The sequence below is a fragment of the Branchiostoma lanceolatum genome, chromosome 19 (assembly GCF_035083965.1).
Source record: "Branchiostoma lanceolatum isolate klBraLanc5 chromosome 19, klBraLanc5.hap2, whole genome shotgun sequence".
NCBI classification, from domain to species: Eukaryota; Metazoa; Chordata; class Leptocardii; order Amphioxiformes; family Branchiostomatidae; genus Branchiostoma; species Branchiostoma lanceolatum.
Window position 1 is genome coordinate 795,895 of NC_089740.1, and position 20,339 is coordinate 816,233.

At 42.3% G+C, this 20,339-nt stretch overlaps 1 protein-coding gene and 1 long non-coding RNA gene across 3 annotated transcripts in view; one reads left to right on the forward strand and one right to left on the reverse strand.

The window, feature by feature from the left end:
* Positions 1 to 20,339, forward strand: part of LOC136425711 (kinesin-like protein KIF23) — a 79,494-nt gene that overhangs the window by 10,205 nt on the left and 48,950 nt on the right. For both annotated transcript variants that reach the window (XM_066414644.1, XM_066414645.1), the window contains exons 2-8: positions 8,904 to 8,973; positions 9,546 to 9,638; positions 12,963 to 12,998; positions 13,570 to 13,675; positions 17,954 to 18,090; positions 19,821 to 19,945; positions 20,153 to 20,323. In XM_066414644.1, coding sequence (XP_066270741.1) covers positions 8,904 to 8,973; positions 9,546 to 9,638; positions 12,963 to 12,998; positions 13,570 to 13,675; positions 17,954 to 18,090; positions 19,821 to 19,945; positions 20,153 to 20,323 — 738 coding nt within the window. The remainder of the gene's footprint in view (positions 1 to 8,903; positions 8,974 to 9,545; positions 9,639 to 12,962; positions 12,999 to 13,569; positions 13,676 to 17,953; positions 18,091 to 19,820; positions 19,946 to 20,152; positions 20,324 to 20,339) is intronic.
* LOC136425712 (uncharacterized) lies at positions 2,667 to 5,296 on the reverse strand. Its single transcript, XR_010754113.1, has 2 exons — positions 5,103 to 5,296; positions 2,667 to 4,863 (listed from the first exon to the last, which is right to left on the reverse strand). It is a non-coding gene; the product is annotated as an uncharacterized lncRNA (long non-coding RNA).

Consider the following 20,339-nt stretch of genomic DNA (forward strand, 5'->3'; position numbering starts at 1 on the left):
GAAGTTGACTCTTGGGCAAAATCCTACAGTATGGCAGCTAACGTTAAAAAGACCAAAGACATGGTCATTAGTTGTCGCAAGGAGGCAGTGAACCCCCCCTCCGCTTACTCTGAACGGGGAGAGGGTCGAGCGAGTGAGGAAATTCAAACTCCTCGGTGTGATAGTCAGTGATGACCTGTCGTGGGGCCCACACATTGACTACATATTGTCCAAGGTCCGCCCTCGGCTTCACTACCTGCGACTGTCGAAACGAGCCAGGCTACCAGCAGACGTACTTCTCGACATCTACAAGGCATTCATCCGCCCAGTACTGGAGTACGGCTCACCGGTGTGGGGAGGTCTACCCCGCGGTCTGGCTGAAGAGCTGGAGAAAGTCCAGAGGTCCTGTTGTAGGATCATCTCTATACCCTACGAGCAGCTACCTACCTTGGAGTCCCGGAGACGAGAGGCGACAACACGAGAACTCAGAAGGGTGGTGGCTGACCCCACCCATCCTTGCCATCAGTTCCTGCAGCCGGCCACTGAGTGTCAGTACCAGCTGCGTCGGGCTCCCCGTTTTAAGCTGCCATTGAGCCGGTCCAACAGACATTCGCAATCGTTTAACCCCAGGGCCCTTGCCACGTTGAATCACAATTAACGCACTATATCCCATATGCATCAACTTTCGTATGACGTCTGCCTAACTCATCATGCAATTATTGTATAGTTAATGTCTGTAATTTGTAATTTTAAGCAAAATTGTTATATATGAATTTTAAGTATGTTTTCAGAATTGGATAACATTTTTAAATATTGTTGATAACGAAGTTTGTAAACACCAACACAATTCAGGCTAAATGCCTGCAAGGTGGTGATTCAATAAAGTTCATTTCATTTCAAATGATTTTAACCTTTATGACTGATGTATTAGGAGTGTTTCTCATCAATTATAAATCATACCAGTTGATTGTCTTAAAATATAACATGTCCAAAGTATGAGGTTAACAAATTATGAGCTCAACAAAGAAGGTTATGCTGATATTTTTCATTGATTATGCAAATGAGGCCCTTATTAGCATAATTTGATTCAACGATTTTTACATTCACATAACTTCCCGATGCCAAAAAAAAGGATTGAATGTATGAAATTGCCGTCATTTGCCAGTGTGGAATTAGAGAAGTTACTCATTAAGTATGCAAATTAGCCCACATTAGCATATTTTCTATCTATAAACATTTCTCTCTTCCTCAGTTACAATTTGAATAGTCATATCATGGAACAAATTGGATTTTTAAAGTTGCCTCATTAATTATGCAAATTAGAATCTGATTTGCATAATTATTGTCAAATCATACTAAGCATCACACAAGCTATCTACATACCAAAAATAATGACCATCCATCAAGCCCATCTTGTTATAGTATTTCCTCATTAATTATGGAAATGAGGTCTTCATTTGCATAGTTCATATCAATTAATATTTCTCTCTTCCTAAGTTACATATGTCACATGTTTCAGAGTCCTATCGTGGAATTTGGCGGATGTATAAACTTTCCTCATTAATTATGCAAATTAGATACTGATTTGCATAAGAGGTGTCTAATCATGTACATCATCACTCAAGCTATCTACCTACCAAAAATCATTACCATCCATCAAGCCCTTCTTGAGTTATTCCCTTTCAAAGTCAGACGCAAAACCGGCTCCTGCAGTTCCAAAAAAGCAGCTAGGGGGCCCAAACCCACACCACTTACTCTCGGTCCAAAGATCTATCTACCACTCAGAAATAAGTTCCATAGCATGTCCAGAACACGAGATATCAAACCAGGAAGTTCCGCTGCAGTACCGTAAGAAGCCGCTAGGGGGCCCAAAATCTAATCGTTTTTAGGTCTCATCCAAACCTACCAACATACCAAATACCAAGACAATCCATCAAGGCGTTCTTGAGTTATTCTGTGCCACTACAAACAAACAGACAGACAAACAAACAAACGCTACCCTCTGCATAACCTTCTCGGCGAAGGTAATTACTATGAAATTACCGTGGCAGTGCTCTAAAGCCACTCTAAAGCACAGTTACCTATTCTTTCCGCGCAGCGATTGACTCATCCATATGAAGCTATGGGGTAGAGCCTGGAGTCGCGCGGCGATGTGATTCATGCCTATTTGTGACAAAAAAGGGGGCGGGTGGGCGGGAAGGTCTTGGTGTATTCACCGACCCTCGTCTTGCTCCGTATCATTCCTCCCGTCACCCCTCCCCACCACCTATGGTACCTATCGCTGGGTCACCAGGCTATGCGGATGAGTCTGTCGCTTCAGCGGAGTAAACAGTCAGTTTTCGCCTTATATAGATTGGGTACATGGATCAGCCAATCACAGCGCAGGAAAGATAGTTACCTATTCTTTCCGCGCAGCGATTGACTCATCCATATGAAGCTATGGGGTAGAGCCTTACGTCGCGCTCCTCCTTTTCCTTCACAACCTATTTTCCATTTGTTTTTCCCCTTTCCCTATTTTCTCTTTCTTCCCAATCTCATCTTTCCCAACCTCATCTTTCTATTAACGTTACCTATTGACTGTTCCTTCTCCCCTTTTCCCTATCTTCATTTCTTTATCTTCCTACTCAACATATGTCCCGGTCGTTATATTCAACCAACACCCAGAGTACATCTGGACACTTGAGACGCATGTGACAACATTCTTTATTTCATCTCCCCAATCTCCCAGTCTCATATATATATATATATATATATCATCACTATCCGGCCCAATTTCATCTATCCTGAGAGTCAAACACTGACTCAACTGCAACACTTTATTGTTCACACAATTTCACATGGTACAACACAATGTCTGATTCATATCATCACACGAGTAACCACCCTTGTGGCTTGGGTAACCTTTCTTGTGCAAGTATAAATGATTTTAGATAAATCAACCATATGCATTTCTTGTTTCCACATTTCCACCGTCTATTCATTCAATTACATATATGCACCACATACATATACAAGATTCTCACATTCGTTATTCCGTTCCGTTCCATTTCTTATTTCTACTTGAATCTTACGACAGTTACTCGTCCGTTATCTTCACTTTTACAGAGTATTCACTTTTGTTCAAGTCGGCTTTACAGTTACTTACAGAATGACCAAAACCATAACATCTGAAGCATCTATCCAAAGGGCGGGCATTTTAAAAATTGTTCCATCAGGCGGCGGGAACACGGTTGTGGAAAACGCCGGCTGTGGAAACGTTCTGCTATGACCCTCGCCCTTTGCTGTATCAACCGACTCCTCCATCATGGCGCTAGCTTTTCTTGGGTTGCGTGCTCTTCCAACACTTCACTGAATTCGAAGTGATGCAATTCTGCCACATATGGCCTGTCATATTAAATGAAACGAAGTTTAGAGGCGTGCCATTCACCCTCTTTTTTATCACCACGCTCACAACGTTTCATACCGTCCTGGTGAATTAATTACCATTATATACCATTATACTAGATTACTACACCACAGGTGTGTCGCACATGTTCAAATCGGCGTTCTATGTTATTTGCATATCGATGGGCCATTACCACTTTCATCGGCGTACTCCTGCCGTTTTGTCTGATACAATCATTACACGCCATGTCCACAAGCACGGGCCATTCCCGTGTGCCAATATGCTATATGTTTCCTATATCAAACCTGCACCTCTTGCAGGAAACAAACGTCCATTTATAAGACCAATTCCTCGATTTACGACCGGGTCCACTACCTCTGGTCTTGACTAGCTTATCAGCAATGCAGATTCAAAATTGCACACACCCGTAGTACAAAATGTAACACCAGAAATACCATTATAGTATTGTGTTGACAAGTAACCAATGCTAATTTGAATTACCGCATTGACAACTATGATCCCGAGCGGGCGGCAGCCCTGTCCCTATTTGCTGTTTCCACCTCCGCCACGTGGTGCGAGTGCCCCCGGCTGACCGACGCTTGGGGCTGAGTGTCCTCCGGCTTGCTGCGCCCGGCCGCACCTGGTCCCTGCATGTGTGCACTGTGATGCTTGCGATGCTCGGATTCCGTTGCCAGCCGTTGTCTTGGGTCTGTTGTTTGCTTCCTCCAGCTTTGTCACCTCCCGGTCGACCTCCTGGTATAGTCCCTGTGACATCTAAGACAACAATACCAAAATTAGATATCTAGCGCTACTGAGGCCTGCTAGCTATCACTCATAACCACACATTCTGCCCGAGCATGCCAGCTCGCCTGCGAGAAGAGCAGACCTCAGCATGACGAAAAGCAATGCACGTGCAAACGACAGACAACTCTCACACACAATCCGTACATACCAACGCTTCCAATTCCATTATATCCAGAAAATGTGACCAGAAAATACCGCCAAAATTGTCAAATTTCAAAATCACAGCAAAATTCAACTTTCTATACTCCCTGAGACCATAACGTCCTTCCTAGGACTTCACGCAGACACAGAGTTGGGCACAAAACGATCTGTCTTGCACGTGCTGTCCGCCCCTAGGAGCACCGGACGCCGGACCAGTCTCTGGGGATGAGTCTGCTGGTGCGGTGTTATATTGCCTTGACGAGCTGGCGGTAGCCCTATGCCCGCTTGCTGGTCACCGGCTCCGCCACGTGGTACTCCCGGCTGACCACCGTCCTGTGGCGGCGCTTGCACTTGGGGCTGCCCTCCAGCTTGCTGCACGGCCGCGACGAGCGCTGCTTCTGGTTGCGGTGCCGCTATTTCGCCGTCGTTATTCTGTTGTTGTCTTCCCCCTCCAGCCTGGTCATGTCCGGGCGGGTTTTGTACCACCTGGGCTCCCCAAACCTGGTTCCCGGCGGGGGTTGCACTGCTCCCGGTATAGCCGGTACCTGTGACATCTACAGTAATATCACAATTAGATATCCATCTCTACTAAGGCGTGTAACCACTCATAAACACACATATTACGCGAACACGCCTCGCCTACGAGAAGAGCAGACCTCAGTATGACGAAGGCAATGCACGTGCAACGACAGACAACTCACATACCAACGCACCCAATTTCATTATCTCACAGAATTCCAACTCAGAACACCACCAAAGTTATCCATCTTCCAAAATCATAGCAAAATCCAACCTTCTCTACTTCCTGAAAAACTTCGCGTGGACACAAACTTCGGCAAGAAACGGTCTGTCTTGCACGTTCTTCCTGGGCGGTCCGACGGAGCTCCTAACGCTGTACCAGGCTGTGCGGACGAGTCTGTCGCTTCAGCGGAGTAAACAGTCAGTTTTCGCCTTATATAGATTGGGTACATGGATCAGCCAATCACAGCGCAGGAAAGATAGAAAACACATTTGCATGGCTGGAGTCAAATTTTCATCTGAGTTTTCATAAAAATAATCCCTAGCACAATCAAATATTATGTTTTTACCAGTTCTAACATGCTTTTATCCTTATTGAAAATCTAGCATTTTCCGAACAAGTAGTTTAGGTACAGATTCAGGTCCGGACCTGTACCTTGACCCGTGTACCTGTACCTAGAATTTGTTTAGGTACACAGCTCTAATCACAGGGACACATTTTTCTGCTTAAGGATTTTGTACTACACATTTTCTGACAAATGTGTCAAAAAATGTGCACTACAAAATTCTTAGTCAGAAAAATGTTACCCCATGATGTGACTTTGCATCTGTTTCCTGAATTTTGGGTTTGAATTTTAGGTCCCTTGGGAATATCTAAGCTGACTCCCAAGGGATTTAAAACCTTTTTGGAGGTTTTAAGCTTAAAACTTGAAATAAGATGACCCACAATGGAATTAAGTATCTTAATGTTGCATTCTACCGTTCAAAATGTTGTTCTTTCAATCTTCAAGTGATTTTTAAGTGATTTTCAAATGTTAACTTTTCACGCGCAAAAAAGTTTGAAATTTGCGCGTGAAAGAATCTGCTTGAGAAAAGATGAATAGTTACATTTTACAATACAAAACCTTATATGAGTAACTTGACTATTTATTTCTTAAAGATTTAAGTGATTTTCAAATGTTTAGGTTTCAAGGCCCAAAAAGTTTAACTATTCCTGAGGGACCTATTCCCAAGGGACTAAAAAATCAAAAGTTTTCGAACCATAAATTCAGGTGTCTGATGAAAAATTGTATAATGGGATCACATTTTCCTGTCTAAGAAAATTATGCTGCACATTCTCTGACACATTTTAAAGAAATTTATTTTTTCATGCGCAAATTCTTCACGTGCAAATTTTCACACACAAATTTTTCACGTGCAGAAAACCCGTTCCCACTTCAGTACTCTACACCGATAGTGTGCTCCGGTCTTTCGCTTTCTGCATCTGCTTGGAAATCCTCGAGTTACGGTGCCTTTCTATATCTGCTTGGCAGGTGCATTTCTGATTTCTAAGTGCTTTTTGAACAAATATTATGGCAGAACTTAGAGTGCTACGTAGGTACTTTCCTTACAATGTCAGATCAACCCAGACATTCAATAATTTTTAATTGCCACACTTATTCTTTTTGTTTCTTTCCTGAGCATTCATGTAGCCAATGCAGTGAGAAATCTGTCAGATACACATACCCTGCTTATTATTTCTGTCCTACCACTTATGCTGTTTTTGACCGAGGTGTTCCAACTAAAATAGGGGATTCTATATGGTGTTCGACAGGAATGGTCCATAACTGACCAAAAACGAGTTGCAGTATTCATCATATCGGGCAGCTTGCCCGGACTAAGGCTGCTCTCTCCCTCCAGGCGTCACGGTCCGCCAGTCTAATATTACTTCAACTTATGTAGCCCCCAGATTAAACCCAGCGAGGGGCAAAGTAGGGGGGAGGAGGTTCCAGGCTAAGGCAGGCAGGCCTCCAGCCTGGCGCGGTATGACTCAACGTTGGGAGCCATAACAACCGTACCAGGCAGGGCGTTTCACCGGGGGATAGTGCGGGGGAAGAATGAATACATGTATTTTAATGTATCTGTTCTAACGTTGATTGTTTGAAATTTGAGAGTATGGCTCCCCTGGGTGCGCCCCTGAGCTGGTTTCAGTAGACTCTCAGTGCTTATATATGTCACAGTAGAGATGGCGATTCAGGACAATTGGCGATTGTTCTAGGACAGATCGCGATCGCCGTTTGTCCTAGGACAGACTGCGATCGCGATCTGTCCTAGGACAATCGCCGATTCTACTAGTAGAGATTGCGATCGCAATCTGTCCTAGGACAAACGGCGATCCAAACTTAATGATGCTAAGATATTAAGGAAGCAGCAATATTTTTAAAAAAACCATGATTTTATTTAGTATTTACAAACTCTGATCAAAACTCAATTGATGTTAAGATAAAGGAAACAGCAATATACAGCAAAAATGTTGACACCCTCTAATTTCTATTGTTCTGCCAAAGTTGTGAAATCATTCAGTATATGTCTGACTGTGAAATGATGTAGTTGTGAAACTGTAGTATCTTCAAACTGAGATTGATATTTTGACACCTGTTTTATCACTTTACAATTGTTATTGTTCTCTTAAACTTGTGAATTCAAAAGGTGTGAAACTGTAGGTATTATATTGCCCCTCAAAATTTGCATACTGAAACTTTGTTGGATCACCTTCTAACAACTGATATCTTTCACACATTATCAAAATTTTGTCACTCAACTTTATCAGAAATTACTTTATCAGAAAACATACATGAAATTTATCCATCATGAAATATGAACTGATTCACCTAAAATAGTTAATAATTGTGAAATGTAGGTAGCATGTTAAACATGATTGAAATATAATGCAATGATTCATTCTAATTTCCAAAGCATTTCCATCTGATCAGAATTTGTCCAAGTAGAATCGCCGTTTGTCCTAGGACAGATTGCGATCGCAATCTCTACTAGTAGAATCGGTGATTGTCCTAGGACAGATCGCGATCGCAGTCTGTCCTAGGACAAACGGCGATCGCGATCTGTCCTAGGACAATCGCCGATTGTCCTGAATCGCCATCTCTACTGTGACATATATATTCAGTGGGGTCGTGTGGCGCAACGGCAGAGCGTTCGACTCAGAACCAAGAGGTCCCGAGTTCGAATCCTGTCATGTCACCGATCTTGTGCCCTTGGGAAAGGCACTTAACACGACTTTCCTTACTCCACCCAGGTGTAAATGGCTACCTGATCGATCATGACTTCGGTTGGGGAAGGTCGTATTGAGGTCACCTGGTGGCTCTGAATGGCCAATAAAAACCATTATTATTATAATCATTATTATATTGATGTGGTTGTTGACTAGTTTATAGAGATTTAGGTGAGGCGAGCGTTCCTCCTCCTTTCGGAGAGAAGAGGCCACTGCAGGTCAATGAGGCACGTGAAGCTAAAGGGATCACCGTGTAGCTTATTTTCGCGCGGCTTAAGTCTTCTTCTTCTCCTTTGAACGCTTTTAACATGTAATACTCATGCAAATGAGGTAAACTGTGGCATAAAATGTCAATTTCATAAAGATAACTGCAAATAGAATATTTCTGTTTCATTAGCCACATGAAATGCTCTGTTAACTTTTAAATCTTTAAAAGTTAACAGAGCATTTCTAGGGTATCAAACATCTTAGCCACACTGCAAACACCATAGTTGCTTTACGGAGAATTGTGTCCTAGGACTCTTGTTGCACTTTGTTTGATATATTACTTTTTCTTAAAATTTTGAAGTTAGTTAGCTATAGAATTTCAGATTGAAATCCTTAAGATATCCAGTAGGGTTTTTAGATACGTGTTGCAATTCTACTAACTTTGTTTTATGATTTGCACCCAACCTTTCTGTGCACCTAATTCTTTTACTTGTATGCACCAGTGCACCTATTGGCTATTCCCAAAATTGTATTTCAAGCCCTGTTGTGAGACTGTGCTATAGTATAGTTTGCATCATAAATGTTATCTTTGTATTTCAGCCGGGGCAAGACTCCGAAAAAAACACCACGGCGACCCCAACAAACAAACAAGGCAAAGGACCCAGTGGAGGTAACATATGCATGATATACAACTTGTTTCCTAATATCTTTGCTTCCAGGTTAATTTTTACATGTCTATTATGCTTGATATAAGTAAGGAGTAGGGAGGAAGTTCCTCTAAGTCTAAAACATTCTACTATCTATATCTAGGAAGGCATTTCCCATGAAGTGGACCTTCCTCCAGCCCCCTTTATCATTTTAAATTCAACAATATTACACAATAGCACCACCTAGCAGCCAACGACTGAATTGTATTTAAGTATCTTAAGAGCGTTCTGGATAAAAAAGGAAAGTAACGCTATAGTAAGGTTCGAGTGTGTTATATACATAGGTACAATGTACTTCCACTACGGACCATGACTTGCACTTTTGTTCATGGGTTAATGCATACCTAGCAAGCACAGCACTGAGATGTAACAAATGTATATGTGATATAATATTATATGCTTGTTGAGACATAAGTCTCCCTTCCCCAACACACAGTATTTGAAAAGGTTCTGCCATGGTTGGCTGTTAGTCACTATCAGGTGGAGATGTTCATTAGAGATGTGCATGCGATGATTATCTTAAAACTATTTTTAGGTATACTGCCGGTTGAGGCCTCCCAATGATGACCAGACTGACGTTTGTGCAGAGGTCCTCAGTGACGCAGTACTTCTACTCAGGCCTTCTGAGGTGTGTATTTCCATGTCTGTTGCATGTACTTTTGCACATTAATTACTGAATTTTCACACACAGATTCAGTTTCTATAAAATCTACAGAAAAGAAAATCAGAGATTCTTTTTCCCTCTACTGTCACCTCCCACGATAAACATCCCCCCCCCCCACCCCGTGTACTCTAAACGCCGGGCAGTCATTTTCTAGCGAGGTCCAATCATATGGCTGCTAGCAGGTCACTGAACGTCACCGGCAATTAGAATGACGGCCAAGTTGTGGATTGTTGACACCCCTGCTCTGATGTAAATGCCATCAAAATTTTATTCAAATCAAACCAAGCGCATTTGAGTTGTTGTTTCCACTTTGTTGCGTGCATCTAGATCTATTAATTTGTTAACTTTCATGACCAAAACGCAAAGGGACTGAACAGATGAAGTTTTACACATTCAATGGCACTCCCCTATCGCTAATGCAGCGGTTGCTACGGGAGGTAATAGATCCCAACGAAGATGACATTTATCGAGTCGACCCAACACTTCCCACCCGAAAGCAAGCTCTCGAAGACGGACCGCGTACAAAAATGGAGGAAAGTCGGCTTGATTACGTTTATGCTAAATACAGTGGATATGACTTACAGGAAATTTTCGCCTCCTCCCTACGGATAAGGCGAAATCAAAAGGGCCTGCCTTACTGAGCATGCAGACCCTCACGAAGTGCTACAGGGCGTGCGTACTAGTACATATCCTCTTCCAAGAATACGGCCCTGAAAATGAAGACCGCGGTAAGAGACCATTTGTCCTGATTCTCTTGACAGAATGACAGCGACAGGCGGCCGAACGCCTCAGGCCTAAAAGCGTCTGGACAGTAGACTCCACCTTATGTCTACAGCGCAGTAGTGCCCAACCAAAACCTATGTTGAATCAAGGAGGTTAAATAAGCTCCTTGGTTGAATCGATACATGTACAGACTATGGCCAGACATGGCGTAGTTCTGCTCTACATAGCCAGGATTAAAAGTCCACCACTGTCAAAACGTGCTGCAAACTAAAGGAAGTACTATGGAAAGTCCCCTTTGTAATGCATTGCGGGCTATTAACAATCACCCAGTAGTCGACAGACAATGGGTGTGAAATATTCCTTCTTGACCCTCGCGTGCCAGTGGTTTGGCGTTAAATAAGGTCCAGGTTTAGGTCCAGAGATTTAGGTTCAGGTCCGGACCTGAACCTGGACCTGATCCTGTTCAGTTGATGTCTTGTTTTATTAGACCAATATTAAGCATAAAGAATAATACTGACACGCACAACTACAAAAGTTTCTTGGTGAGAAGACTTTGAAGATAAACCAGTATTTGATATTTGAATGTTGCACTTATTTTGAATGCCTTTTTTGTCAGAGGGAAGACTCAAAACGCTTTTTATCAGACAAAATTGAGAAAAAAATTTGGTACTTTGTTCAGTTTTTTTTGGACTCAGGTTTTTGGCTTTCAGGTTTTTTGGACTCGGTTCTTGGATGTTATAAAGGTCCGAATCAGGTCCAGCGAACTGGTATCCACCCCTATGAAGCAGTGTGTTGCATTACTTCCTGCACCACAGGAAAAGCCTGTGTTATATGGGCTTTCCAGCAGCAGCTAAAGCCTAGACAGAGTTTCGGACTGCACAGGGGCAAGGACCTTGCCTTGTGCAGGCCGCAATGACTGCATAAATAGTTATAATGTGAAGTTAAAAGAGCAGGGTTGTATCTGGGTGGTTGCGCTGAGGGATTCAGGTCTTCCTTAAGGAGGATGGTAGACTCATGTTTTATATGTTATGAAAATAATTGACAGCTAAGATCAAGAAAAGAGAGTAGAGGGAGGGGGAGGCCATATTTTCATCTTATTGGACTAATAATCTCAAGATGTGGCTGGTGCTGGACATTTTTTTCTGGGTACCATAACTGATTCACTGACTTTTTTTACTGGTCCCAGTTCTAATGAGGATTTTTTTGTGGAGAATTGTTTAAGGTCATCAGGACAGAATCCTGAACCCAGTTTATGTACTTGTACCATGGGTGATAGGCCACCGAGTTTTACTTGAAATCGCTGTTAACGTTGTTTTGTTTGAACACCAAAGTGACCACTGAAGATGGACTCCCGATAACCATTTCTTTACACGTAGTACACGCAGTCCGCGCAACGAATAGCATCAGTTGTTACTTCCGTGTTCTGGTCACAGCTCGCGCAATGGGCCGGCGGGAGTATAGTTTGTTCGAACGCATTCGCGAACCAACTGTTCGAAACTGTAGAACCGTCAAGACCTAGCTTCGCTAACTTCATAAAAATCACAGGATAGGAAAAGCTACCCGTGGACAGCGTTACTACTTGGGGTGGACAGCAATTTTGGTGACTTAGAACCATGTTCGATGGCGCTTCTTAGGGAAATAAGCTACTACCCACTTAATACGCGGCCCGACGTACTCAGTGAATGCGGCCTGACTAACAAAATCATTACGAACAAACGACACCCACCGCTTACATCAACAACACTCCGTCTACTTATTGGCAACTATCTTTGCCATCTCTGTATTCCGTTTTCTTTTCACAGACGGTACCAATCACATGTTAGAGTGTAACAAATCTCTGGACCTCGCCGTGCCGAATAATGGTTCCATTTTCGAACGTGGCGGGAAATCTGGGTCTTGCGTCCTATTGGCTATCAATGATGTCATTGCCACACTGCTGGTAACGCTGTCCCCCGGAAATAGGACTTTATAAAATGTCGCATATCTCCTTTAAAATTAGGTATTGTATCCTAAGGAATTCTACATGGCTAGTAAGTAACCCCTAGATTATAAGTAGTACCAACTGCATTTCCTACCTATCTATTCTTGTTCTTAACACTACCCGGCACTCGGCAACCTTCGGGTGACTTCGGCATCTATTCGTATGGTTCTTTGGAATAGACGGCGGATCGGGCGTTGTGGCTGTTACAGTTGGTGTACGATTCTCGGGAATCATTCAGTGGATCAAATACACAGGTAGTGCGGATCGGGCGTTGTGGTTGTTATAGTTAGTGTACGATTCTCGGGAATCTTTCAGTGGATCGACTCGTACACGGTCGGTGTTAGAGTAAGTTCTCGGGAATCTTTCAGAAGGCCGAGTACACAGTCAGTGCGTTAGTCTACGATTCACTGAAATCTTTGCATTTTTTTGTTCCTTAGTGGACGGACCATCGGAATTTATATATATACGGCACACTAATGCCTATTTCAACAAAAACTCGATGGCCTACCACCTATGCTTGTACTTGACCTTGACTGAGTGTTTTTTGTTGTTTTCTGATCCACTTTGCTATTCTTGTGTTCCAGACTGCCAGGGTAAATAGGATAGGGGAGCTGAAAGAGGTAAGCAGTGAAAGGAGGCCTCTTTGCAGTCAATGATTCTATGTTAACCATATATATTGATTGAAACAGTAAAATACTCAATATACAGTCAAACCTGCCCAAAGTGACCACCTGGAGGACAGTAAAACTATTATTTTTAATAACTACAGATGATAAGTAGATATCAATTTGTGCGAACTTTCATTTGTAGCTTTGATCATGCACATGGAAAACATAGCTTCATTGCAGTGTTATGTACCAAAGTGCTGTATTTAAGCTTTGATAAAAATCATATTAAGGGCAATAAATGGTCCAAAAAATCAGATTTAGAATTCTTTCATGACCAGCTATCAATATTCAGTACTACAACAGTTCTTTAGATTTCTTAATTCATTAGTGAGAAAACAATGGAAAGTCTAAAAGCCAATTTAGCCAGGGAGGAAACCGTAATGCTTGTGTTTATGGGGGAAATTTTCGAGACCCTGACACTTAAGTAATGTAGATTAGTAATGTTTTACTGTTTGTATAAGTATATTTGTGCTTCCTGCATAAATAAAAACCATGAACACTTGGATTTTTGTTGCTTCCTCAGACTCAGCACACCTTCAAGTTTGTGTTTCCCCCAGAGACATCTCAGAAGACTCTTTTTGACATGGTGGCCCTACCTCTGGTACAGGACGTCATCCAGGGCAAGAATGGTGGGTGTCATCTCATACCATACTACAAAAATACCAGTTGTGTAATTCTATATATTGTCAAATACATGTACATGTACTGCTTATAATTATACAATACTGTGTCTAGCACTACATACATTTGTCCATGTAGCAGAAGTTGTGTTTCCGGTTACCAGACCGATCCTAGCAAAAACCCCGACCCTAGCCTTTTTTTTTTTGGTGCCGGCCGCTGGCGAGGGACATAAAATTTCCGATCTGACATCTGAACTTGAGTGATGAAAAACAGCATGCGAAAAATTATACCCGCTTGCGCAGTTGCACAGCGATATTTTGATTGGTGCAAGTTATTTTTAAACCCAGGTTGCGCAGTGCGCTACCTAAATTTCGAGCCTTAGAACTGCATTTAGCAGAAATATATATGCCCAAAAATTTGGACCAAGAAAACTCTACTCTTCTTTTTTACTACACTATGTCACACACGTGCACACACACACGCTCTCACTTTCGTAAATTTCAATCGAAACACAGAAATCGACCCCCAACCAAACAAGTTTATAAAGTTACTGATACTTTGTCACTCGTTTGCATCCATAGTAAACTTGTTTTATTCTGCTTAAAACACAAAAATTCGTCCGAAAAAGAGCACGGTTCCCGATCGAAAAGGAATGTAAATTTTCAGCCGCCATGTTGGATTCATCAACTATCACTAAATATCGCGAGAATGCATGAGAGTAATGACGCACTTCTGCAGTACTGGCAAATACCGCTAGAGGGCACTGTGTTTGAGTTGCAATTGTATTTCTAGATAGGCATGGGGCAAAGTGTTGCGCTGATTTTTTTGTCGTTGGCAACCTTAGCTTTAAAATTGCACAAGTGGTGAATGAGTCCCTTTGATAAGCTGCGATTTTTTTTTTTAATTCTTAACTTAACAACAATTATTGTAGAATAAACAAAGAAAGTTGTTAAAATGTTGTGACAGTGAGAAAGCAACTGGACAATGACATAGACTATTGTATTGTAGTGATTATTACAAATGTATATTCTTAATAATTCACCTGTCACTTTTCCAATTGGTAATTTTATTCCAGGGGTACTTTTATTAGATTTTATCCACCCCCCTCCGGGCAGCGCATGTTTAACCACATGAGAATTTAGTGCACTGGTGAGGAGGCTGGCCCAAGCACTGTGAGGCCAATGGTCAGTGCATTTGATATCACCAGTAAAACAGAAAAAGGGAATCCCTGCCTACCGACCAGTGTTCTCGCCAGCCTGAAATTTTTACCCGTCATTTCAATTTTGCTGGAGGGAAGAACATATCGAGCGCCGAAGGCGCGAGGCGTCGCGCCGGAGGCGTGACCATCCTAGGGGGGTCCGGGGGTATTCTCCCCCGGAAAATTTTGGAATCTAGACCCTCTGAAACGCTATTTCCTGCATTTTGAGGGGCAAATTTCTTGGTAGAATAAGCTTAGTTTAATGACATCTCTTTCGGTGAAAAATTACACAAGGGTTTCAGGCTTAATTTTGGGGGGAGGCGTGCCGTCATCGCGGTAAGATTGAATGTTCACACACAAGCTACATTTCTATGTTGTATACAATCGGCAAAGAAAAGAAAATCAAGCACAACAAAACTTTATTACGTATCTACGTCCTACAAAAAATACACACAGAATAAGTCGGCAAAAATAAAAATTTTCAACACTTGTCTCGTATGCTACCTGTAATCATTGAACATAATGAGGAATTTGACACCCTATTTTGAGAAAGAACGCCATACAGACGTCCATTTTTTTCTCCCATGTTTTCCACACTTAATTTCTCCGGTAACTGCACTGAATGTCTTCAAAAGTTGTCGATTCAAGCCTTCCAACAGCCGCTTCGTCGTGCGATCCTTGCGATTCCCGCCATTCCCCTAACATCTCGCAAATTCACGCTTAGCTGAAACACGCAAAGAGCGAGACTCGCATGTCATTGGTCGGTATTTCTTGACGCGACGGAGACGACGCACTGTGATTGGTGGAATAGAATGTCTGACGCCTGTTAACCATTTCTTACGGGAATAAAGTGCATGCAACTCAGCCGCCACAGCTTCAAACTTTAATAATGTTTTACAGATTACAGAAACCCTGATAGCTATAGGAATATTTCTGAATTTTTAGGCTTCTTACAATAACTGACGGTGAACCAAGAGGGACAAAACAGAAATGAACGTCAGCCCGATGCGACCAGCCAAAACTGTGGGGAGGGCGGCGCATGACGCCAAATTTTCGGCGGCCACCAAATATCCACCACGGCGCTCTTTGTGTGTGACTGGGGTTGTCGCCGGCGGGCATTAGAAATGATCTACATGTAGATCGCCCTCGTCGCGAACTTCCGGTGATCCTCTGGAGTTTTTTTTGCAAAATTCTAAACTCTGTCTAAATATCTTTACACACCGATTTTTGTCCATTAAAAATGACGGGTTGGGCAAAAATTTTGTCCGTCATGAGCGACAAATACCCGTCAAATGACGGGAGGACGGGCGCTGGCGAGAACACTGCTACCGACCCTAATTTTTTCAGGACCGTAACAGGAAACACAACATTTTTTTCCCCTTGGTCTGACACATGCAACGTTAAGATAAAGGTGAATATTATCAGACACAAATTCATGGAATGTGTGTCTGATAATATTCACCTTTATCTTAACACTATTTGCATAATTGATAATTTCTGCAACAACTTTGATATTTGCAACATATTTATTTTAATCTAAAAAAAAGAAGATAATTAATTCATGTGAAGCATTCCAATTAGAATCTTCTTTGCATATCAAATTAGCAAAGTCTGCACTAGTGTCCGTAATTTGGCTACATGAAATCGTCGGTGGTTACAGTGTTTTGTTTTGTTTGCATCCATCCCGAAAGTGCATGTTGAAATCCAAGTAAAGCACTGTAAGATGATTACAGATTTATTCAATAGCACGGCGCATATGCATTTCAATGATAAGTTTTTGTAGAAAGTTCCACCGACAACAAAGGTGTCCATTCAAGTCCTCTCCAGAACTCAATTTTTGTGACATGTGCAATTTATATAAAAGTAAAGGATTTTAAGTCATGTGATGCAATCTTGAGATGATTTTAGGTAAAGAGAAGGATGACGTTCGTGAAAATAATTTCAATTCCACTCTGCTGATGAAATTTTTGCCATGGTGCATAAGTTTTTATTCGTAATGCCATGTGTGATGTATGCACGCAGCACCCTAGCGGCCAGGGTTCTAGCTAGCGCGAAGTAGCATAGCGGGCCATACACTATAATCTGAGTCCGCTTCTCTAGCTTTGGATCATTACGCCTATTTTCAACCCAGTATAACGGCATCTTGACTGTATTTACTTCAGTAATGCCAGATCAAATGTCGAAATATTGTTTTGGGACGTAGTCGGGAGGTGAAAATACAGTAGCACTTGCAGGCCGTCGACCATCAGCGTCCCTATTAGGGCTACTCCCCCTTGAGGGTGGAGTGTAAGTCTCTTTGAAAACTTTGTGAACAGGCCTTTGTGACTGGCAGGTATACCCCCAGACTGTCTGTGTGGGTGTGCCATCAGGCAACGTGAGCATTCACCCTTTTCACACTTCCCAGACTTCCTGGTGACCTTTGATATTTCGGTCCCAGAATGCATCGTCTGGGCCTGGAAATTATGTAGTACAGTTTATCTCAGTGTTCGAAAACATGAAACATGATGGCCTGTGGGCACAGGAAATCAGTTCTCACCGAGTAGAACACAGAGGCGATAGTTTGGTTCGGAACTGTGCACAGGATACGGTTTAAACATATTCTCACAACAAAGAACGAAGACGGAACACAAGAGGTCATCAGGCGAAACCAACTAACAGCAACAGTTGAGTGGCGACGTGTTGGATAGTTGCCCAGAAAAATATTTTTGTCCACCAAGTGAAATTCACATCCCTACTATATTTACCGAAAAACTCATTAGTTCCTTTAACCTAATGATGTTTTACCGTCCTTCTACTCAAGATCTATGTAAGATCCTACAATGTATGTGGTTTCTACAAGATCCTACAATGACGGGGAGACAACGGTTTCTGGACAAGACTTTGGAATTTCTCGTCACGGCGCACCTAACCCTTACTCTCCATAGAATTTCTTAAAGCTACACACTCAAAACGGCAGGCATATGTTAATTTCTTACTATGTTTGTGCATTGTCGTAAAATTCAAGATGAACTGTGACAGATTTTGATATTTTTTACTTAATTTTGGCAGTTTTTTAAGCAGACCATAACTTCCATTTGTTGTTCGGCAGGGTTACTGTTCACCTATGGTGTGACGGGGTCAGGAAAGACCCACACGGTCCAGGGGACACCAGCCGACCACGGTCTGCTACCCAGGTGTCTGGATGTCATCTTCAATAGCATTGGAGAACTGCAGGCCAAGAGATGTGTGAGTTAAACTACGAGGATGACATTTCGTGACAAAAGACCTCGGATCTACATAATGTTTATATTTTTTCAAATCTACAGGATTTGCCCAGTACAATAACGTACATATTTCTTGCTTTTCAAAATGACAGCGAACACTTTGAGTTTCGAAACATTAGCAATCTTTTGGTCAATTTTTTTCTGCTTGTCTGTTTTACAGTTCACTTGGATCCAATTAGCTTTTCATATAGCGTGATAGCCCATTTCTTCACCATTAAATTGATACCAAAGTCCCTAGGTTAATTTCTTAGGAAACACTTTTGCCCCGAAATTAACTGAACCGAAACAATGTCGACTTCTCAGTGGCGAAATCTGGATCTAATATCATCACAAGATCAGCTGTATGGTCGTAGCTATCACATGCAGTGTTGTTCATGACCTATCGTAGTCACATTTATTCAGACAAAGGTTTTTTGGGCACTGTACCTTTTAAAAAGTCACAAATATCGAAGCGTGGCGGCGACCTCGCCTGACTATCGCCTTCATACCATCAAAAGAAAAAGAAGTCACGACAAAAGTCAGAAAACCAAGGTTTAAGGAGGCTTAAATCACTTAGATGTTAGCTTGATATACACACTTAAGTCATCATAACGCAAAAGGGGGGTTGCAAAAGGGTTGTGGTAGACCAAAAAAGTCTTGGATTGAGTGCGTCAAGAATAACACTAATGTGTGCGGCCTCACCAGCGTGGACCCGCTGGACAGAGCCACTTGGAAGTTGGAAACGTGGTGTCACCCCGGCCTGCGTCAGGGAGCCCCACAGCAGAATAATCAAATACTGGATACTACTACCGCATCTTCATCATGTGAAACACAGCATTCCACAAATCAAAAGCACAGGAAGGTTATCTGATGTGAACCAAACAGAGCTCCTCAGAACATATGTAGCATGTTGCATATTCATGTGTACCGTATTCTAAATGGCGACCGCTCTGCCTTGCCTGTGTACAGCGGTGGAAATACGTTTTGTTTCACAAGTTTATCTGCTTGAAGTTTTTGGCTTTTAGTTGTGTTTTGTCCAAGTTCGCAGGACACAAATGGTTTGCAGAAACATTATGACCTGAATGACGCTTTATAAACTTCGAAAGACCAAACTGTATCTTGAGAAACATGTTTTTAATGAGATCAACTAATGCAAATGGTGTTAACATTGTTTTCAAACATAACAATACCAAACTAAACAAAGGGTGATTTTGTGACAGTGGACAGCATACCCACACCCACAACTTCATTGGCAAACCTGTGTAGCAATATTTCAGAGTGGACGGCCTCTGTCTAAGTTCAGGCCATCCCAAGCTAGACCAGGCCATCATTTGACGGGAAGACGGCCCTCAGGTGGAAACGCTGGATAGAATTGCAAGCACTCTGACATGAAGCGCACTGATTGGATAAATGGGGGGTCTGCATGCAAATCTTATTGTTCGCTAACAATAAGTGTTGTCTTTTCAACCTCGTTGGCAACACAGCTAACTATTAAACTAACTCATTGCAAAACATACGTGTTGAAATCACTTTTAACCTTAGAATAGATTAGAAATGATTTTTCAATTGCATGTACAGTTTGTTAGTACTTAAGCTGGCTTTCCCATGAACAGGGGTGTCCCCTGGCGTAAATACAAGCCTGTAGGTAGGGGGAGTTCAAGAGTGGCAATTAGTCTGCTTTTTGATGTTTATTTCTGTCCTTGGTAACCTCAGGTGTTCAAACCTGACAAGGTGAATGGGATGGACCTGCAGACGGAAGCAGATGCCATGTTGGAACGTCAGAGGAAGCTACAACAGGACCTCTTGGTGCCACCAAAGACCCCCACCACTCCCCGCAGGTTAAACATGATTAACAAAAATGTTTGACTTCTACCTTGTAATTCTACATCACTTGTTCTCTGCTAGAGCTGCAAAGTACTGTAAGTTCCTTTTGGCAGACAAACTTGTTTGATCTCTGATAGCTTAATGATGTATCACTTGACTACTTGGATCCTGAGTGTTTTTCCTGTCGGCAGGTTGTGTGAAATTTGTCTCTCCTCCCATAGGAATGGTGGTGATGACTGGCAAAACTTCCCCTATGTTGCTGACCCCACGAAAGTGGAGACTGTGGATGAAGACAATGCATATGCGGTCTTTGTGTCCTTCATTGAGATTTACAACAACTACATCTATGACCTTCTGGAAGAGGCTCCGACAAGTGTCCCTTCAACACCTAGGTGAAGATTCTAGTCC